The sequence below is a fragment of the Nannobrachium achirus genome (genome assembly GCF_963921795.1).
Source record: "Nannobrachium achirus genome assembly, chromosome: 12".
NCBI classification, from domain to species: domain Eukaryota; kingdom Metazoa; phylum Chordata; class Actinopteri; order Myctophiformes; family Myctophidae; genus Nannobrachium; species Nannobrachium achirus.
In genome coordinates this window covers 19,609,033-19,631,313 of record NC_137832.1, presented here as the reverse complement: position 1 = coordinate 19,631,313, position 22,281 = coordinate 19,609,033, and the positions used below count along the sequence as shown (strand labels likewise).

At 39.7% G+C, this 22,281-nt stretch overlaps 2 protein-coding genes across 3 annotated transcripts in view; both read left to right on the top strand.

Annotated features, from left to right (window-relative positions):
* Nucleotides 1-81: 81 nt before the first annotated feature.
* Nucleotides 82-10,890, top strand: slc2a8 (solute carrier family 2 member 8). The gene is made up of 10 exons (XM_080738317.1): nucleotides 82-497; nucleotides 919-1,084; nucleotides 1,399-1,605; nucleotides 2,275-2,374; nucleotides 3,549-3,760; nucleotides 5,149-5,298; nucleotides 5,393-5,501; nucleotides 5,848-6,009; nucleotides 7,838-7,983; nucleotides 8,791-10,890. The coding sequence occupies exons 1-10, from the start codon at nucleotides 400-402 to the stop codon at nucleotides 8,935-8,937; spliced, it is 1,497 nt and encodes a 498-aa protein (XP_080594443.1). The 5' UTR covers nucleotides 82-399; the 3' UTR covers nucleotides 8,938-10,890.
* Nucleotides 10,891-11,606: 716 nt separating this feature from the next.
* Nucleotides 11,607-22,281, top strand: part of hira (histone cell cycle regulator a) — a 28,159-nt gene continuing 17,484 nt past the window's right edge. For both annotated transcript variants that reach the window (XM_080738996.1, XM_080738995.1), the window contains exons 1-12: nucleotides 11,607-11,813; nucleotides 13,227-13,289; nucleotides 13,681-13,791; nucleotides 14,583-14,673; nucleotides 15,823-15,917; nucleotides 16,499-16,594; nucleotides 17,678-17,838; nucleotides 18,624-18,791; nucleotides 20,777-20,890; nucleotides 20,986-21,056; nucleotides 21,318-21,423; nucleotides 21,996-22,220. In XM_080738996.1, coding sequence (XP_080595122.1) covers nucleotides 11,777-11,813; nucleotides 13,227-13,289; nucleotides 13,681-13,791; nucleotides 14,583-14,673; nucleotides 15,823-15,917; nucleotides 16,499-16,594; nucleotides 17,678-17,838; nucleotides 18,624-18,791; nucleotides 20,777-20,890; nucleotides 20,986-21,056; nucleotides 21,318-21,423; nucleotides 21,996-22,220 — 1,338 coding nt within the window. In that variant the 5' untranslated portion in view covers nucleotides 11,607-11,776. The remainder of the gene's footprint in view (nucleotides 11,814-13,226; nucleotides 13,290-13,680; nucleotides 13,792-14,582; nucleotides 14,674-15,822; nucleotides 15,918-16,498; nucleotides 16,595-17,677; nucleotides 17,839-18,623; nucleotides 18,792-20,776; nucleotides 20,891-20,985; nucleotides 21,057-21,317; nucleotides 21,424-21,995; nucleotides 22,221-22,281) is intronic.

The window sequence follows — 22,281 nt, the reverse complement described above, 5'->3', positions numbered from 1 at the left end:
TGAAACTAGGTAGGCAGGAAATAGCCCTCATGCCTATTATCAGCTGACCAAATGTTGACCATGCATGTTATCGTGCCTTTATGACCGCAGGATTCATGGCCCCACGTCTATTGGAGGAGACGGACGCAGTCGCAGAGGCGGAAAATATTTTGACAATTATTATAGCTGTTAAATAATGATGGGATTTTAGTTGAAAATGTATGTACAGCATAGTTTTGCGTGTGTTCGGAACTGTAACCGTGCTGTAACACGGCTATAACCGTGTCAGTTAATACGGACTGTGCTTCAGCCTGCTGTTGCTGGCTCACTCCTGCAGCCAGTCAGATCATCATTACCGATGATCTCTATTTGAGATTTATTTATGATTTATGATCAGTGACGGTTGAACAAAGGGGTCATATGGATATCCAAAACGAAAGAAGACGACTGCTAGATGACGAGGATGCGGATGACGAGTCGCCCACTGGAGTGAGGTCGGAGCAGGATGCATACCTCGAGTAAGTATAGACCTAACCTAACCCTAAGGGCTAGGCTACAGTAAAATGACAACTGATGTTTTGTATTCCTAAGTGTTGCATTAGCAGTCTCATATTTTATCCAGGTGCAGGTGTTTTGCCACTGTTCTTTATTGAAAGATTGAACTGCTTCAGTCAGCATTGTTGTTTAGTAGTTATTTCACCCTTGATCCATGGTATAATGAACAGGGGAAATATGTGAATATAATATCATCTAATCTAAATATAATTTTGATGCATGAAAAGGGTCAAGATTTGCTTTTAGGTAGGTGGTCATTCTCTTGCCAACCTAAACTAGCCCACTATTTTTGTACCTGCAAGTTTAGGGTTTATTAACACACTGACATTTAGTCTAACTTTTTATCCTGTTTTTTTCTTTTCCTGTATTTACTTGTTTTTACAGCCGAGTGAAGAATGGAAAGATGTACCTGGCTACATTTGTAGCCGTACTCGGTCCTATGAGTTTTGGCTTCGTTTTGGGCTACAGCTCCCCCGCCATCCCTGAACTAAAGAGCATCAACACAGACCCACACTTACGGCTAGATGCTGACCAGGCATCATGGTTTGGGGTATGATGACAGCGTACTAGATACACATGCACCATCACATGACACAGCACATGAGCTGTGCTGGCATTTTAGAGCTTATATTTAGCGTTTGATGAGGTTTTATACCTTTAAAAAAACCTATAGTCTTTGTTTTGTACTCATCATATTTGAAGAGGAAGTGAAAGCTTTTTATTGCAGCAGCACGTGTGACAGTATGTACTTTGTTGTCAACAACTAATTAGTTAGTTGACTTCAGCCTCCTCCTTCCAATGCCATTAGACAAATCCAGTACACTTACTTACTGTACATGACGGTTCTAATTTTGTGCTTTGCAGTCCATTGTGACTATAGGTGCAGCTGTCGGAGGTCTTCTGGGAGGCTGGCTGGTGGACAAGATTGGCAGGAAGCTCAGTCTCATGTTCTGCTCTCTGCCGTTTGTGTTTGGTTTTACTGTCATTATTGCAGCACAGAATGTCTGGATGCTGTACCTCGGTAGGGCCCTCACCGGCCTGGCAAGCGGAGTTACCTCACTTGTGGTTCCAGTGAGTAAAATGCCATCTTTGCTCTAGTCCAGGAAATGCAAAGTTAAGACATTGATATGTCCATGGTGAATGACAGTCATGGTGGCTTACCTGCTCCTCCATTATCATTATAATGTAATGTTTTGGTAGTGGCAACTGAAACAGCGGTATCATCATACCCACAATGCATTGCACATTGTTAATGAAGTATTCAATCAAACAATCAATCAATCAATTAATCAGTCAATCAATCAATCAAACAGCCAGAGTCCAAGCAGGGATGACTCAATTCAGATATAACGTAACATTGTTCCTAGTTTTATCTTGATCTCAGGAGGAGATAAATATTGGAGAATAGCCACTGCCAAAAAGTCCAGTAGGGGTGAAAGTGCCTAACCAGAAATACAGGAAATATAGGGCTACATTGTTGTTGACCTACGGCCCTATTGTACTTCCAGTTAGACACTTAACATATAATGTTGCTGTTCAGTCTAGGTATAACGTTACAATGTTTGTGTTTAGTTATTACTGTAGATTATAGGGTATTAGGTACAAGTTCCCTTATTTGGAGCTTTTAGAACAAGGGTACTGTTTCAGGAGTCATGACCTAGGATTTTTGCACATGAGATGATTGTATTATTTGTATTTTTTAAGCTAAAGGTGATGTTATCTAATTTTCCTTAATTACAGCTGTATATTTCGGAGATGGCACATGAGCGAGTTCGTGGTACAATGGGCTCCTGTGTTCAGGTCATGGTGGTGCTAGGCATTATGGGAGCCTATCTAGTAGGTATGTATGCTAGCTGTGAGTTTTGTTTTGACAATTAATTAAATTAGTTATATTTAAAGCTGATATTAAGCTACATATTCATGACATCTGTTCAGAAGAAATACTTTGTGACTCAAGACTTCACATTTCTACCTATTTTTTTAAGCTATTTTATAGAGATATTTGTTCCTCACAGATGACACCAAAACTGACATTACAAGTTCACCCAGAGATTTATAACTTGTAAATCATCTGGGGAGCTGTTGCATAACCTACAATCTTAAGTCTTACAAGAGCAACCATGTGCTACAGACTACAAACCATAGCATCACAATTTAAAGGCTTTAATGTGTTTATTCTGTGTAGCATTAGGCTATATTTCTGTCAAGTGACAACACTGTTTATTTAAAAGATGTTAATAAAGATACAAAAAGCTTGGGGGAAATTGTCTTGGAAGGTATTTCAAACTTCCGATTCAAGGCATTGTTAAAAGGTGTTGGTCAAAGGTCCACGTAAAACAAACACAAAGCCGAACAGTGACCATCATGTGATATGATCATCTTCAGCCGTGATGAAAATTCCTCCCTCCTAACCGATACGTTTCTCAGTGGTTATGGCCGGCTAGTGAATAGCGGCTGTTACTAATCGTGTTAAGGGCATGCCACACATGTTTGTCCATTAAATGGCTCAATAGAGTCTACTATGTCAAGATAGGTGGGCTGTCTTGTTTTCTCTATGAGATGCTTTGGTGTGGGGAGAATTGATACTTTCCAGATAATGTGGTCTAGACACTAGATTGTTGTGTCAGACCTTCTGATGCCCTCTCTGTGCAATATCTTTTAACCAGAGTTTGATTTAGTATGCTGAATGAGAACAATGAGGTAATTTTCCAGGTATGACTGAGTCACTGAGCAGACAAAATAGTAAATGTATATTATAGCCCAAAAAACTGCAGACAACTCTATCATGTTGTATGACATGACTTCAAAGTAATATATTATAATAATTCTAATGTATTTTATTTGTATTGGACTTTTCAAAACAAAATGCTTTACAGCAGCAGGATGAAATCTGAATCACTGAAAACTAACGACATGACATGCATATATAAGTACATTTTAAATGTCTACACGCTTGGCACTACAGCTGGTTTACTAACAGGGTTTTTCTAACCCACATCTGACCACTTTTATAGGGCTATTCCTGGACTGGCGCTGGTTGGCTATCTGCTGCTCCATTCCCCCAACGCTGATGCTGTTCCTCATGTGTTTCATGCCTGAGACACCCAGGTACCTCCTCTCCCAGGGGAAGAGGCGGGAGGCCGAGGAGGCCCTGCGCTTCCTGCGAGGCGCGGACACCCCTGTTGAGTGGGAGTGCGCCCGCATCGAGGACGCTTGCGATGAACAGGTGACTGGATGTCATTTGCGTGACCTGTCAGCTCGTAGGACACATGGATTAAAGCAGTGGTTCCCAAACTTTTCAGGTGGAGACCCGAAAGAGAGATTAGTCATTATAAAAATCTGTCCGTGACCCACAAATGGGTCCCGACCCAGTGTTTGGGGAAACAATGGATTAAAGTTCTCAGATGCCACAACTGATTAGAGTGTAAAAGAAACAGAAACAGAAAACATGTTCAGAAGCATCGTCCATAAAAGAGCAAAGGTTGAAGCCTCAATCTGCAATTTCTTCAACTGGTTTGCTGTATGTAGAATATCAAGAACATAGGTTTAGAATGATAATACCTAAACCAGGGGTCAGCAACCTTTTTTAAATGAAGCGACATGGTTTTATTTATAGATAGTCAGTGTGCCATGTCAACATGAATTTTACCATCAAAAAGGTGGACATATTTTGATTGGCAGGACATTGTTATAACAATCATTAGACTCCGAGCAATAACTCATTCGTCTCCCCGACTCCCTCCCCAGTCAGAGTTCATAGCTTTAATGAATGTAGAATTATGTGCAGGATGTAATTTGCTGCAAATTAGGTGACTTCATCTAATTGACCATGTTTAAAATATATATTTGAAATAAAAATCCCATCTCCTTGTGCCAGTGATCACCCTCCCCTGTGCCAATGTTGGCACCCGTGCCTAAGGTTGCCTACCCCTGACCTAAACATAATTATACATGTTGTGCTAGTTGTGCAGGAAACACACTGCTAATGTGGAGGACTACTTTCACACTGTTTCCAAAACACAGATTGGGGCTTGACCTAACAAAAGATCATTGGTAATTCTCACAAGATTTGTTTTTGCTTTAGTCTCTGAAGACATGGATAAAGAAATTCACCATTAAGGCACATTTCTATATAACGCACATTGTACCTTGTGTATTTGTGTGAAATGTGACAAATCACTTTACTCGCGTATCCCCCGGAGAACAGCATTTTCCCACAGGAGGGATCAGAGCACAGGGGTGAAGACATGTGTAACATAAGCTGAAAACAATTGCTGTTTGGTGAATTTAACCTGTGCCCGACTGATTCTACATTGTTGTGTAGCTGAAGAGCCACATCTGCAATTTATAATTTGTATCAAATCAAAAGTGCTTGTGAAATGAAGTATGAGGTCAAATGTGATTCAGGTCAAAGACGAAACAAAGACAGACATTATACCATGATTGAGAGTATGGATAATTGTGTCATGGGTATAAACAGTGAGATATACAGTATGATAACATTTAACACTTTGATATATTGAGTTTTATTTGGGAACTTTTAATCAGGTGACACTTTACATTGTTAAGTTAAAGTTGGACATATATTCTTTCTCTCGCCTTTGTCAACCTCAGAGCTCTAGTCTTTCGCTGGCTGACCTGAAGGACCCAGGCGTCTACAAGCCTTTATTTATCGGCGTAATGCTGATGCTCTTCCAGCAGTGGACTGGGATCAATGCCATCATGTTCTACGCTGAAACCATATTTGAAGAAGCACATTTTAAGGTAAGGGAGCTTCAGTGGTGTCTCAATTAGATATCGTGTTTGATTATTGGGATCAGAAAATCTAAAAAACATGTTTAAATTGTTTATTTTCCAGGACAGTGACTTCGCGTCAGTGATAGTGGCGTTGATACAGGTCATATTTACAGCAGTAGCTGCTGTAATCATGGACCGGGCTGGGAGGAAGCTCCTTCTAATCATATCAGGTGTTTATGTTTGACTGCTACATTGATGTAGGATTTAGAATTGTGTTCAAAATGATACACAACTTATGACTACTAAACACACTTTACACAGAGACTTGTTCTAGCCAGTAAAATGTGAAACAGAGCTTATAGGAGTAGCATTCATTTCTTAGTTTCCCACAAGTGGTTTCAGAATTTAGACCTGAGACCATAACAACTTGTAGACCTTAATTGAGCCGGGACTGCAAATATCTCCATTATACTGTAGCTAATTTAGTTTGTTGATCTATTTTATCGTGTTTTACAGAAACGTGTACCTTGCATTAATATTAATACGTATGTTTTTTTGTTCACTCTCTTAACCAAGGAGTTGGTATGACCATCAGCACAGCAGTGTTTGGAGTGTATTTCCACCTCACAAACGGTCAGGCAGGCAATGCCTCAGTACCCACCCTAGTGTCTGAAAACCTGCCACCCCAGGTTGACTTTGCCTGGCTGGCCCTTGCTAGTATGGGCGTCTTCATCACAGGTGAGCAAGTATATTAATGTTTATGTGTGAATTTCTTTGGCCAAAAATAAAAGCTTTGTGAAAAGGTTAAAGCTCTGTAGATATAGTGTTTGTTCAGTAACAGGGGTCTCTCAGTCTCTCTGCTACAAAAATATTACTTACAGCACTTAAACACTTCTTTTATTTATTATTTGCAGAATGTTATATATATAAAGGTCTATTTTTCAATGGATTGAAATGGCTTGGTGGCTCACTGTGAAGCCATTCCCTGTGACACCCAACACTATCAGGATATGTTATGTTATGTTGTGTTTTATTTATTTGTCATGGACATCACAATTACATTGGACGAACCAGATGCATTGATATAAGTGATTATAGCACACGTGCTAATTCTCATCACCTGTCCACAGGAGGCTTTTCTATTTTACAAAAATCAAATCTAACACCCAATCAAGTACAATAAACATTAATACTAATCTAAAACCCAATCAAGTACAAAAACAATAATACTAATCTAAACCCCAGTCAGGTACAAACAATTACAATATGTGCTTACTAATAACAACTAACAACAACGAACCACAATCTGACCCATCAGCTTGTGGGACATACAACATCATAAATAGCCATAATCAATCAATTCACACAGCAGGTGGAAGCAGCATTGGGGGAAGGGGTATCACACCCTATTCCTGTTCAACACGTACTCCACTGCTGCTAACTGTGCTAAAACATAGGCTATACACGTCTGGGTACTGTAAGAAAACATCAGTGTATAACGTTTTTGAATGACCTCAGAGCAACTTGTAAAACGTCCTAGTTGTGTTAACGTACTGTATACAATCCTTGCAGCACATGACAACTCTATTTTGACAGACAGCCATGTGGTTGTCACATGGGCATTTTCAGTGCTATTCCAGGTGGCAGAGCAAACCTGAAGAACCAGAGCTGACATTGGAAACACCCTTTGAATAGCATTCCTACTGCCAGTTGCGTATACACATTAGGGCTACTGCATTGGCCTGTTACTGTATGAAGGCCAAGCCATCTAGAACAGGGTCCCCACAAAAGTAGAAAAGTCATAGCTCATGTCGCAATGTGTGTGTGTGCGCGCGCGTGTTCGTGTGTGTGTGAGAGAGAGAGCACTTTTTTTCAAAGATATACCGTATAGATGTCCATTTGGACAAATAAGGTATACACCCTCACCACACTAGAATATGTACACAAATACAATTTACAATTTAGGCATTTAGGGGCAAGGTCTACGGTAGGCTGCCTACGGGCTACGGTAACCACATACAGTACAGGTACATCAAAATGCAGAGAGACAGTGTGTAGTGCCTCAATAATCTAGGATCTTAGGAAAAGCATCAGTCTACTCTAAACAGTTGCAACACAAACATTTCACTGCTCATACATGTATTAGTATGTGAATAATCGTGTTATTCACAAACTGCGTACACATACTGCATTAACTTAATATTTATTACCTAAGATGGTACTGGGTGGTCACACTTTGAGTGTCTTTGAATATCTTGTTATTTTATGGATCTTTATGTACTGTGTAACTAAATGGACTTCTTTAAGTGTCTTTAAAGTTATCACTAATATGACTATGCCACAAACATACATGTTATTTATCATTATCATACTATATCTGTATACCGTTATTGTCAGAATTTGTCACTGCAAAAATGTCTTTTGTATTTTCAGCTCCAACCAAATAAGGCCTTGTGATTTTCAAACAGATCCAAAGTGAACGTTTGTGCAATAATGAATCTGCTATGTCCTCTGATCACAATGGCCCCAAAATATTGACATCTTTTAAATTCACTTCACTGTACAGCTTTTGCCCTGGGTTGGGGTCCCATTCCATGGCTGGTGATGTCTGAGATTTTCCCCACCAAAGTGAGGGGCTTTGCCAGTGCAGTCTGTGTCCTCTCCAACTGGGGCACTGCTTTCATCATCACCAAAACCTTCAAAGACCTGATGGTAAGTAGTTCTCAGCAGGAGGATCATTTGAAACAAAACTGAATATGTGTGAAATTCACAAAATGTAAAGCAAATCATCATCTGCACAAAATGTAATCAAACTATGGTATTTTTCAGGTAGTAGGTATAGATTTGGGGGGAAAGTCATTAAAATATTGAATCACTTAATATCTATAATTCAGCAGTGAACTTTTGTATTAGGCAGACCTGGAAAAGTTTTGGAAGATAAAAAATAAAAAAATGTGGCGGCTATACGTGAATAGTTAGAGACCCCGTCTGGGACGGCAAAGGTCCCAGGTTTGATTCCAGCCCTCAGCAATGTATGTGCCGAAGTGTCTAATTGAACAAGACACACACTAACTGCTCCCTGTGTGCTTCACACCAATACAAGAGGACAGATTTCACATAATGAGAAAATATACAGTGACAAAAAATACCCCAAATTATTCATAAAATGAATAAAAATATACGCCCTAAACAGGCGTTCTCGAATATGCAGAAGAATGTCATGAAGTCACTAGTGTGGTTGGTATTATACTCAACAACACATTTTAGAGATGCACAATAAATCGATCATCAAATCATATATTACTTTAAAATGTGTCGATAACCACATGATCAAAACGATTCCCCATATGCTGTGCCAATATCCTGAAACATAGTGCTCCTTCGCTACCCTATTTCTATGGAATGGTCGGTCATGAAACATTGTTGTAAAGTCCTTGAAAAGTAATGGGAAAATAATGGAAACCCAAATGTAAAAATCCACAAACCATGTTTCTACCTTCATTTCTTCATATCTTCTAGGACCTCATAACCAGCGCTGGGACCTTCTGGCTGTTCTCTGCGATGTGTGCTCTTAATGTATTCTTTACCATCTTCTTTGTCCCAGAAACCAAAGGCAAAACACTGGAGCAAATTGAAGCCAATTTTAGAGGGACACCACCGCTATAAACAAATCCCTAATTTATGCTCTGTCATACGACAGTGTCCTGTGTCGAAAATAGCTGATCTACAAGCTCACAACACGTTACACCGCATTGTGTTGTAAGCGCCTTGTAGAGCCTTGTGGGACATTTGTGGTGCGGGACACCGGCATACGACAAAGTATAAATCAGGCTTAACCAAGAAAGAGCTCAAATTTTTCGAAGCTAGAATTTCTTGACGGACTGTTGTAGCAGGCTACATGGGCATTTTTAACGCTTTTTAAATCTGTCAAGTTGACCACTATGCACCCCTTAATCCACAGCCTTGTTCTGCCATGGTGTAATTTTACTGTTGCTCAAGGGTATTGAGGGATGAGACAGCATGTCTTCTTCACCCCCACACCCCTTCCACGTTCCTGTATATCCATCCCAGCTTCTCCCTGGATTTGTACCAGCAACCCCATGCTATTAATCTTACTTCTCCCATATACTGTAAGGAAACGAACTGCTGTATGTGGCAATGGGATAACTGTTATTTGTACACAGTTCTTTTATTCTCTTTGTTGACACAAGCGTCTAAGTATTTCATCTACTGCTCAGACTGGACTTGGTATTTAATTTATGTGCATTCATGTGCATTTATATTTTCTTTCTAAGCATTGTGAAAATGTTTTTCGGCTAGGCTAACACAGTATGCCTGTGTTTCATTAGTTTGTGGGTGCTCCATTCACTAATAGATCAGATCAATTATGATTCTATAGATTTAGGGACTTCTGCCGGACTGGGACTGTTAGACCATTTTGAGTTCTAATACAAAACAGATCATTGATATATAAGTGGCACATGTAACTATTACTGCCATTCTCATATACTGCTTAGTATATACTTGTTTAGTCATGGTGCCAATATCTGATTCAGGCCTTTTCCAGTTGGGGGTAGACAGTTCACATAAGCTGCATACAATAACAATCTACCCTTATTTCTTTTTTTACACATTTTACAAATTGATATCAAATGCTCTGTGAATGTTGGAATCTACTAAAAGTGTAGATGTACTGTCTTAACTGAAAAGACATCCCTAATTTACTGATTTCTGTTTTGCCTTTTACTTGGTCTACACACCTCGAGCAATAATACCCATATTCATGTGAAATGAATCTTGAAATAATGATGTTGTGAATCTAAATATGCTGACTGTTAAGCAGGTGGATTGTTAAGTGTCTAATACTGTCTAATGTTTACATACTTTTTGATGGCTGTTCATTTTTATTATATAAAACAGAACTTTTTATAGACATATACACATGGAAGAACACAATTCTGGGGAATCCCATATAAAACAGGAAAGTGGTTAATTTATAGTTTTAATTTTTATGTTTGAGTTGATATACCTGTGGAAAGAATAAAAAGAGCTTTATTTATGCTCTTCAGCTCCAATTATGTGCTTTAAGGAGGATCTTTATAATGAAGTGGTTTGTTTAATTATAATTTATAAACATCACAGATTCAACTTTGGTCAGTTTGATATGTTTTTTGATATGTTGTCCAAACTAATACTGTACAAGCTAGTCCAGGGGTCTTCAACGTTTTCAGGCCAAGGACCCCTTAGCTGAGAGAGAGATGAAGCAGGGACCCCCAGATTCCATATAGCTTCATCGTTTGACAGCACATCATCAGTGTATTTTGGATTCATGTCAATTTGTCAGATATGTAACCACTTGAACCGTCAATACTTTCAGTGGTCCAAATGAACTGCTCTTTTTTCCCCTCTACACCAAACCTCTTTGCCGAAAATAGCCGATCTACAAGCTCACAATTCAGCTTGTAGATATGCTATTTTTGGCTAAAGTTCTCAGAATATGGACGTTAGGGTTCAAGTGGTTAATATAAAAAAGGAGAAAAAAAGTTTCTATCTCACAAAGATTTGAAGGACCCCCTGTAGTAACTCAGAGGACCCCCTGTTGAAGAACCCTGAGCTAGTCTATTAAGCTGAAGAAATTGTCGTAAATATTTTAATGTTTTATTTTTGTTTTGTTAATAAAAAAAATGAATCTGTGACTTGTTCTTCAATATTATGTGTCTTTATTTTGTTTAATGGGACCATATCCTATTTTGATTCGTGTTTTGAGACACATTGAGTCATTATAGGAGGATATAAGAAACCATCATACCTAGATATGCCTATATTCCTTTGTTACAATCATAATTTGTTATACAGTCACTGAGCACAGACACTTTGCAATCCTCCTACTGTATGAGATTCCTTTCTGCTTTAAAGTTTCATGAGCCCCATCTTTAAGGTTATAACGACGTGGTCATCATTTTTGAGAAATGTAAAAAAACGTACATTTAAAGGTAACTAATTAATTATTTAATCATGATGACATTTCAAAATAAAAGTCGACCCATTTATGTTGGGGTTCCTTAACAAAGTGATACACACATTTATTTACCCATTAAATGATCCAAACACTTAATCATAAACATTGTGCATATCATTAGGACCAGCAAACAATAGATTCACTCATAATACGTCAGGATTCTTATCTGTAAGAACGTTTTAAAGGTTTTTTCCGCGGAACTCAACAAGTCAGATCTAGTGCACACGCTGCTGCTGCCAGTCGGTCCCAAATCCTCTGCGCACTTCCTGTGTGTCACCGCCTGCTGGCGTCCGGCCTGGATGCTTCTTTTTGGGGATGCGAGCGAAGCGGCTGCAGAAATGGAGTTGAATTAAAAAACAAAGTAACGGACGGAGTTTGAGACAAAGGGAGGTGGTCGTTCTCTTTCTCGAGCGATCGCACCGGGGCGCCGATCACCGGAGGACTTTTCAGCATACATCTCAAAACACGCGTTGTATATTATTAGAAATGAAGCTGCTGAAGCCGAGTTGGGTCAGCCACAATGGTAAGGATTTGAAGTGCGGTGGTTGTGCAGGAATCTGTCTTGGACCAAGTTGGGCTTTTATTGATGGGGGGTGAGATGAGATGGGTGGAAAGGGAAGGCATGATGGTGGTCCACACTTGTTTGTCACTTAAATGACCACTAGTGCAACAACAACGCAGCATCCGTTGTGTCAGCGTTATGTTTACTAATTCGCAATCAGGCACAGTGGATAAAGTTGAAAGAAACAGTGCAATGTGGTGGCGGTTGGAACATATTTATTTGTAAATAGACAGATTGCATTTTTGGGGGCTAACCGTTAGCTAGTTAGCTCCAGCTGGCTTTCCCACTGTCAAACCGCCCTACAGTCACAGTTACCGTGACCCATTTTGAAGTTGCAAGTGGCATCTCTGGATGTTTGACAGTACAACATCCATTTTATACGTTAATTTAACTCCCGGGTGTGCACGGCTCCATCTTGGTTGTATTTTGGACACTCAGAGTTGCACATTGATAAATTGGTTATGGAATCAAATGTACATTAAAATACAAATAATGCTAGTTAAGCGTTAACTAGTGATTGGCATTCATCCAATCCCCTTTGAAGTTGCAAGTGGCATCTGGATGTTTGAGCATCCATTTTAGCCCACACTGTAAAATGATATAACGCACATAATAAATGAACTCGGAGAGAGTGCAGACCTGCACTTAACAAGCTCAGAGTGGCAAAATGGATCAATTAAATCTGAAATCTGAGGATTTTATTGTGTACACTAATAATATTGCTTTAACAAGTGACTGTCATTGAAACCTTCAAATGATAGTTGTCAGTTGAAATATTAGTCTATTTTTAGACACTTTTAGCAAATGAGTTGTAACTAATTAGACTACTTTAATTCTGCAAAGTGATGATGGTTTCTAGTGTGATACTTAATTACCAGTTTATCACTTAACAATTTTTTTAATCTACTTATAAGAATGATGAATGATTTAGGTCCTGCAATTTATTGTGCAGAATTCTGTCATGGTGATGCATTGCTCTCAGACACGGAAGAGAAAAATATATGCAGTAGATGAGAGAAGAAAGCACACAATGTATAGTAATGTATACAAAGTTAATATACCATGGGGTATAAGAGTAAAATTAGGAATATAATGGTCAGACCACATTCGAGCAGAATTAGACTTGTATACTGTGATGAGACAAACTCTGTATCATCTATTGGACAGACCAGTCATAAATAAATATAACAATAATAATATAGCACTGCACAAGGCACAGCACGTACATATTAGACATTGTACACATTAAATATACAGTATTAGTTTGCCCTTCACAAGTAATGTTTCTTAATGAGCGAGGTATTATTGCTCTTTAGTTGTCTCTTTCCCTTTTACATGCATGTTTTAATTAAATACACTCATGTGTTATTGCAGGTAAACCAATATTTTCAGTGGATATTCACCCTGATGGAACAAAGTTTGCTACAGGTGGACAAGGTGAGTGTCACACACACATAATTGGACCGACAGATTAGTTTAATTGCTCAATTGTACTACTGTTTTAACAAAATGTCCCCAACTGCAATATTGATGCCACACTCATCCTCATTGTTAAACCACTTACCAGTATATACTTTGTTGTAGTACAAAATGAAATAAACGAAACGGACGATCTACAAGCACACAATGTATTGCATCGTGACCTGTTGATTAATGTTAAGTTGAAGTAAAAAATAAATAACATTAACAGATGGTTTTGCTGTACATGTGGAAGGTAGGATTCTCAATGATACAGTATGATTCTGTATTCAATATGAGGAGTGGCCAAACGGCAAACCCAGCAAATTACTGACTGTTGTTTTTTTGTTTTGTTTTTTGTTTTTTTAAGGGGAGGATTCCGGGAAGGTGATGATATGGAACATGGCGCCAGTCCTCCGAGAGGTGGATGAGAAGAATGAGAACATTCCCAAGATGCTTTGCCAGCTGGACAATCATCTAGGTGATTGATGCCAGTACTTATTATTCATGCATTTCAACATATTAACGAATAGATGGATGTTAATTAATTGATATAGCATTGATTTTTTTTGTTATAGCTGCAATTCAGAACTTATTTTGACAAATAAAACCAATCTCTATAGTAGAGTAAGAGTATGTTAATAGTAATACCAAATAACTAACACTATCTACAGTGTTTGGAATTGGTCTACCTAATCTTGCCTTGAGATATTTAGACCCTGTTGTCAGGTAAGACATCAACTTGTCAGTTAGACTTGCCTGATGTTTATAAGTATAAACCTCTTCCTGGCCAAGCGAAATTGCCTCTCATCTGATCAATTGGTGTTAGGTCACTCATGTGAGAGACCCTGGCCTGGGTTCGAAATCCTGGCTATTTAAGTTCCGGTACCGCTTTCCATAATACACTGCTAAAAATATGACACCTTTCTTTAAAAAAAAAAAGAAAGAAAAAAAAACATGCAAGAAAAATTAAGCCACTAAATAAAAGGAAGCAAGGAAAACGGGTAGACAAACATAGTAACATGTAGTTGGCTTTTGTGAATGGAAGTCATGCACTGCGGACTTCGTTAACTCCCATGGCTCATTCATTAACCACATAAGCCCTATATATACTTTGTCATACGATGTTGTGTGCTGCTGTTTTGAAAGATTTCACCTATAATAAAATGGCTAAAATAGCGACGGCAGGTTCAATGTAATTAGAGCCTACACAGTAGAAATTCAGGAACCATATTTATGGATGTGTGTGTGTGTGGTTGGTATTGTCTGCAGCTTGTGTGAACTGTGTCCGCTGGTCCAATAATGGCCTTTACCTGGCCTCAGGAGGGGACGACAAACTGGTCATGGTGTGGAAGAGAGCCGCGTATGTAACACACACACACACACACACACACACACACACACACACACACTCTCACCATTTAAATGTTATTAAAGGACAACTTTAGTTCTTTACAACAAGGGTTCATATTTTAGATTGTAATTTGAGAAAAGAAAAGATGAGTGTTAAAATGTTTTCATTTACTGCTTTCTATCAATTTAGCCATTTTAGTATTTTGATTTCAGTGGTTGGGGGCATGCGTACAAGTGGCTAAAATCTTTTTAGACACAATAAGCTGACAATTTCCTTGTTACTATTGACACCCGCCCCCATAAGTCACACCTGCCCATGAAAGATTGCAGTGCATCTTGGGAATGGGCTTATTGTGTCTAAAAGGACATATTTAGCCACTTGCCTGTGTGACACAATAAGCTGACAATTTCCTTTTTACTATTGACACCCGCCCCCATAAGTCACACCTGCCCATGAAAGATTGCAGTGCATCTTGGGAATGGGCTTATTGTGTCTAAAAGACATATTTAGCCACTTGCATGCATGCCCTCAACCTGGGGGCATGCATGCAAATCAGAATCATTAAAATCACTAAAGCGATAGAAAGAAGTAAATGAAAACGTTTCAACACCCATCTTTTCTTTTCTCTAATGACTATCTAAAATATGAACCCTTGTTGAAAAAAAAACAAAGTTGTCCTAACAAGTTGAGTCAAGACACCATGTAGAGCAAAGGCCCGACAGTCCCACCCTACATACAAGTGGCTAAAAGACATATTTAGCCACTTGTACGTATGTCCCGAGCCACTGAAATCAACATAATTAAAATCTCTAAAACGATAGAAAGGAGTAAATGAAAACGTTTTAACACTCATCTTTTATTTTCATTAATTACAATCTAAAATATGAACCCTTGTTGCAAAGAAATCTCAGTTGTCCCCTCAACTGGAAGAAACGTCAATTAGACCCAGGCTCTAGGGTGGGCAGCTATCTGCCTCGACCATCAAACAAACATTCATACGTCATAGTCACTTTACACACTCACTCTCATTAATCACTCGTTTACTTGCCTTTTTTTCCACTGTCATACTCTCACACACAAACACGCATATACATCCACACAAACTCATTTTCATGCCTGTGTCTGCTGTTATATGATTGTGTGTCCTTGTCATTGTAGCTTAATCGGACCCAGTACAGTGTTTGGCTCCAGCAATAAGATGGCTAATGTGGAGCAGTGGAGATGCGTCACCATCCTGAGGAGCCATAGCGGAGGTAGGAAGGACACACGTTATACCTTAAAGGTGTATTCAGTGATAATGAAATTGGAAATGTTTAGTTTTTTATAGATTTTTTACACCATTATAATGTTCTCGTTTTGATCATTAGACCCAATCACTGAATATCGGTAGGCCTACGTCTCCAGCTTCAGGATATGTATGATACTGATTTACTACGAGACTGACATTTTATGAGTTCAGTAGTTTACAATCTAGGCATTTAGCAGACATTCTTAATTCAGAGCGACTGTGATTCTCAAAACTTTTATTTTGACCATCAAACTAAACATCATAACCATAACTACGGCCATACTCTACCCTGATTGGTCAAGGACTGGCTGGCCACCTCTGAAAACCAAATCTAGCTATGCTCGTAACAAGTCCTTATATGGTCAGCACACATTCTAGTGAGGAGAATGAATGGAAAATGTACCAATTATATTTTTATTTGAATGAAATACAATCACTGAATATACCTTTAACGCAGTTATGCACATGCACACCATGGCACATTGCTTCATAGGCAAGGTTGCCATACTTTGTCAAGTAATGTGCATGTATTTGTGTCCGTGTTAGATGTAATGGACGTAGCGTGGTCTCCGCATGATGTTTGGCTAGCCTCCTGCAGTGTGGACAACACCATCGTCATCTGGAACGCACGTAAATTCCCAGGTAGGAAACCGACCAGACATTGAAACCAACGCAACCTCACCAACTTGACACAAGGGTTGAACAGTTAGTCAAAAGATTATGCAATTTCCAAACCAAAGAGGCGGCAAATATATTATATAATAGAGAGGGGAGTTCAAAAATGACTTCTTATCTAAGTATTTTAGTGTTTCAGGTCATATTTGATCCACAAATCCATTGCGATAATAATTTCACCCTTAAATGTGTACTAGAAGGACCATATGTGTTTTCATGTGAAGTCTAGAACTCATATACTGTATACTACTTTTCCTTACGGCTGACAATTTCCAGTTTTCTTGGCATACCAAGAAGCCATTTGCTCCATTAATTTCAGCATTGTTGTATTAGTTATACTGTTAACAGTAAACTGAGACAGAATTGAAGCTTGACTTGAAAAAGATTAAATTGCAAATGTAATCGCAATTAAGTCGTTGTTTTTGTCGTTCAGCCCCACTACATGCTAACAAACATTGCAGACAGGTTCTGACATCTAATTAGCCAGTAGCTATGCCCCTCCCAAAAAGCTTTTGTCCAATGCTTGCTTAGAATAACTTCCTGCTTGCCAAGGCTTGCCTTGCCAACAGCCTTGGCAAGCTGCCGGTTGCTAAGCTAGCATTGGACAAAAGCTTTTCGGGGAGGGGCATATCTACTGGCTAATTGACAGTATATGTCTAAGTTAAGCATTAGACAGAACATAACGATGACGATGCTATCGTTTCCATGGATAATAAATGAAGTGAATCTTTGCCTTCTATACCATGCAAGTTTACTGCCTCTAAGATGATGTTAATGTTACCATTTACCACCCTTACTGTACTGAGATTGCACATGTACACCTTCGGTTTACATTAATGTGTTTTTATTTTTCATTCATTTGGCCTCCCTTTGACGTATTATGGGTAGAAATCTTCAGTTACACAGTATTTACCGGCCAACTATAGAATATCAGTTGTCCCCGAACTCCAAAGATAAACCAGTTTTATGTGCATATGACAATGTCTGATCTAACTTCCCTCTCAATCCCAACGCTATTCTTTTGTTCCGTCCTTTGCTCTGATCTTCCAGAGATGGTAACCTGCCTAAGGGGTCACACAGGGCTTGTTAAAGGCCTAACCTGGGATCCAGTGGGGAAATACATCGCCTCGCAGGCAGACGACCACAGCCTCAAAGTCTGGAGAACCATGGACTGGCAGCTAGAAACCAATATCACCAAACCCTTTAACGAGGTATAAACTAACGTTTTCTCAGCCATTTGCCAAACATAAATCACGTGTTGAATGTGTTGTCCTCCAGATACAAGTTGATATTATCCTCTGCAGGGGTTGACACTAAGGTCTCAGAGGCACTTGCCCATCGGGCAAGTACAGGTCATGTTACTTGCCCAAATGTCATTTGGGCAAGTAACCCGAAAAGTAAATTGTCCATTATAAAATGATAGGTACGATTTTAATTACCGCTCAATTTAACACTTATTTCTTTACTTTCTGGGGCTGTGCTATAAAATGTCATACCTCAATACCTCCAAATCCAAATACCAAATACTTTAGCTATGATTGAATATGTTTATGGTTTCACACTTGTTATTTTATATTTTTAAATGTAGCAACAGTAAAAACAGCACATTATAGGTATATAGAGCTCTTATTTTACATTCCACAGACCAGAAGACACAGCGCGCTGGCCACATTCAGGTGTTTAGACAGATATCTCGTGTTGTGTTTATTGACATTTGTGTCCCCTCTCAAATGAGCACTTGCCCTGTCGGGCAACCTGAAAGCCAACTTCACCTCCCCTGACGTTTTATTTACCTGCTGGGGGCAGGTGGGCAAGCCTTAGTGTCAATACCTGCTCTGTAAACAGTGATGTACAAACTCTTTTTTGATGGATCAAAAAAACCAAGTAATGTTCTCTTACACACATTTGTATTTCTTTTCATTTGTTTCTTTCTTGTCACCGTCTCCTTTCTCCTACCTACTCCTCCCCTCCCATGCCTCTTCTCTTTCTCCCTCAGTGTGGCGGGACCACCCATGTCCTACGTCTGTCTTGGTCCCCGGATGGCCAGTACCTGGTTTCGGCCCACGCCATGAACAACTCTGGTCCCACGGCTCAGATCGTAGAGAGAGACGGCTGGAAGACCAACATGGATTTTGTTGGACACCGCAAAGCCGTTACTGTAGTGGTAAAGCTGTTTGTTTTTGTGTACATATTTGTAGTTGACTGGTATAATGATAATAATATGATTAATGCTAGGGATGTTAATTGACGCGTCGAGGCCGAAAATCGACGCGTCGATCGACTTTTTTCACTGTTTTCCCCCGCTAAGCAGCAGCTGAGAGGAGAGCACAACGGCGCATTACTTTAAGCAACCCAACTTATGCAGCTGCACCCATCAGAACTTGCATCAAAGCCCTAATAATAATTATAATAAATAACTGCTCTTCCTTGCGTTAGCATGGAGTCTGTTCTCTAGAGACTAGAAGCGGAGTGACAAAGTCCATGGAACGTAGTGGGAGCGCTCAGGCTGGCACCCCAGGCTATCAAATGTGGAGCTTTGGTCTGCCTCGCTCTCCCTCCCAGACCGCGTCCACGGGTGTGTCGCATTAACGACGAGTAGTGTGTTTTGTGTTGTGTTTTATTGTCAATCTTGACAAAATCACCGCACACGAGGCGACGCTGCCATTAACAAGCGAGCTTTCGTGTCAATCATGCATGCAAAGGCAAGAGGTAAACAAAACACATACAGTCAGCCAGCACGCACTGCTATGACGCGTGCATTAGACCAGTCCATCAGTGTTTCTCAAACAGTAGTCCGCGGACCTGACTAGCGCTGCATGCATGCGAATCTGCGATGCATGCATGCACAACACAGACATGCACTCGTCTCCGACACAGACACACACACACACCGGTCCTCTCACATTTGGAAAACATTAACGCTTATAACGTTTTTGAAGCGATTAAAGCATTTTTGGGGGAAAAACTTTAGAAAAATAAAAATAAACGTTTTTTTGATTCATACTTTTTGAGTCACAGTGAGCACGAGTAGATTTTAGATTTTTCACATCCGTAATTAATACTAGCTCAGATTTATATGGCTACTTTTCGAAGTACCCAACGTCGCTTTACATAAAGAAAAGGAAGAAGGTATGGACCTTATAATTGTGATCTTGATCAGGACAGCAGAGAAGATGTTTTTGAGTCTGTCTGTCTGTCTCTACATGATCCGCAGCTAATCTTGCAAACTACTAGATTGATCAAGTGTCATATATCTTGAGCACGCTGCCAGCAGTCCACACACAAATCTCTCAAATAAATCTATGTTCTTTTCTTGAATTAAAACCCACCTATGGGATACGTATCCATGAGACTAAGGAGTGGAACTATCCAATCAGTCCAATCAGCCACAAGCAGCATCTACCGTACATTACTTGTAAATTCGCTCGGCTCTGTCAACTGCAGGCGCCAGGTGTGCAACTAGATTGCATCATATTTTATAATATATGCAATACATGCATCTTTGTTTCATCAACAGTGTAATAACAATTGCAGGGGTAGAGCGTGAGAGACAGAGAAACACTCACATAGTGTTTCTCTCACTCCGTCAGACAAAATATAACACCAACGACACATTTATAAACGTGATAGCATTTCCCCCAAACCCGTTAATGTCTTAATGTCTGTGCACATTCAATTCGGTCCGAGCAGTATGTGCTGTATTGAGCTCTATATTACGTTTGTGTCCTCTTGGTTGCTAGTTCTGCCCCGATTAGTGACTTACAAAAGGCTGTAGTTTGCATTGTTGAAAATACGAAAGCTTGATGGTTATAGATGGGCACAAAATACACACAAAAAGAAACTTGGTCTAATACTGACCAGGATACTGTCACCAAGATACTATCCTTGTGACAGTATCCTGGTAAGTATTTCGCATTGTATTTTTAATTTGTATTTCAAATACCTTTTTGTATTTTGTGCCCATCTCTGACACAAATTCATTGCAAAAGTGCTCACAGGCATAAAATAAAAGTTGACAATGTTAAATCGAGGTAACATTTATTATAACAAACATAATTTTGTCCTATTAAATTCTTCTGTCAATTTGTAGCTCTTTAAATGTAATGGCCCCCAGATACTCGTCTAATATCTCTCTGTCTCTCGCTCTAGAAATTCAACCCAAAGATCTTTAAAAAGAAACAGAAGAATGGGAGCTCTCCAAAGCCCAGCTGTCCCTACTGCTGCTGTGCTGTAGGCAGCAAAGACCGCTCCCTCTCTGTCTGGGTAAGTTGTAACTCCTTCATCAAACATTATAGCTACGTTTATTCTGGTGGGAGCCATTTAACCCGTCTGTCTGTCTGTCTGTCTCTGCTGTCTAGCTGACCTCTCTGAAGCGGCCGTTGGTGGTGATCCATGATCTGTTTGACAAGTCCATCATGGACATTTCCTGGTGAGGGCTTCCTATGCAGTAGATACTTCATAAAGGCTGAACATAAAAGCCAACAGGCTCAAGGTTGGGGTGTACAAATTGCTCGGGTATTCTAAGTGTGTGTGTGTGTGTGTGTGTGTGTGTGTGTGTGTGTGTGTGTGTGTGTGTGTGTGTGTGTGTGTGTGTGTGTGTGTGTGTGTGTGTGTGTGTGTGTGTGTGTGTGTGTGTGTGTGTGTGTGTGTGTGTGTGTGTGTGTGTGTGTGTGTGTGTGTTGCGTGGTAGGACTCTGAACGGCTTGGGTATCTTGGTGTGCTCTATGGATGGTACAGTAGCCTACCTGGACTTCTCATTGGATGAACTGGGAGACCCACTCAATGAAGAGGAGAAGGTTAGGTCCTCTTCAAACACACACACACAAATGAATACAGGCTTTTATGGTGACCATTAGGGCCGTCACAATTATGGCATTTTACATGACGATTAATTGTCACTCAAATAATTGTGATTAACGATTTCATTGTGTTTTGTCCTTTACAATTACATTTCTGTTTGGCTTTTAGGCTTTGAAGTTGCACATGGCAGATACGACACATAACCTAAATATACACAAAAAAAAGAACATTGATTGTGAAAATAGACGATCTACAAGCTCACAATGCCTCGCGACGCGTTGTGAGCTGTAGATCTGCTATTTCCACTACTTTTTGAAAGTGTTTGAAACTATATGAATATTTCTCAACTGATTATGACGATTATGAAAAATAATTGCGATTACCTCAAATAATTGCGATTAGGCGATTATGTAATAATTGTGACAGCCCTAGTGGCCATCTATCATCCCTCTCCTCTTGTTACTGTGTTACTCTTCCCCTCTGTCCAACCTCTTATATTCTTTCTTTCTTTCTGTAAGCTCAGTTAATTAAACTCTCTCTTCCTTCTCCTCCATGTCTTTCCCTGCAGAACACCATTCACCAGAACATCTATGGCAAGAGCCTGGCTATAACCAACACAGAGGTCACCCAGTTGTCCACCACCATCATAGAGAACCCAGAGATGCTCAAATATCAGCAGGAGCGTCAGAACTCCGCACAGGCCAACTCCGGGACAGGTGGCAACGGCCCGGAGAACGCATCACCCAAACTGACCACCATGATGAACGGAGAGTCCCTGGAGGACATTAGAAAGGTAGGCGAAGGAAAAAAAATCTGATATTAAAATTGGCATGTGCGTGGACGTTACATTAGAA

Excerpts from the sequence above, each read along its gene's own strand:
- slc2a8 (XM_080738317.1), top strand. The coding sequence starts at position 400 with ATGGATATCCAAAACGAAAGAAGACGACTGCTAGATGACGAGGATGCG. Across the intron at positions 498-918 it reads GAGCAGGATGCATACCTCGA|CCGAGTGAAGAATGGAAAGA; the intron begins GTAAGTATAGAC and ends TTGTTTTTACAG. Across the intron at positions 5,299-5,392 it reads TTGAAGAAGCACATTTTAAG|GACAGTGACTTCGCGTCAGT; the intron begins GTAAGGGAGCTT and ends TTTATTTTCCAG.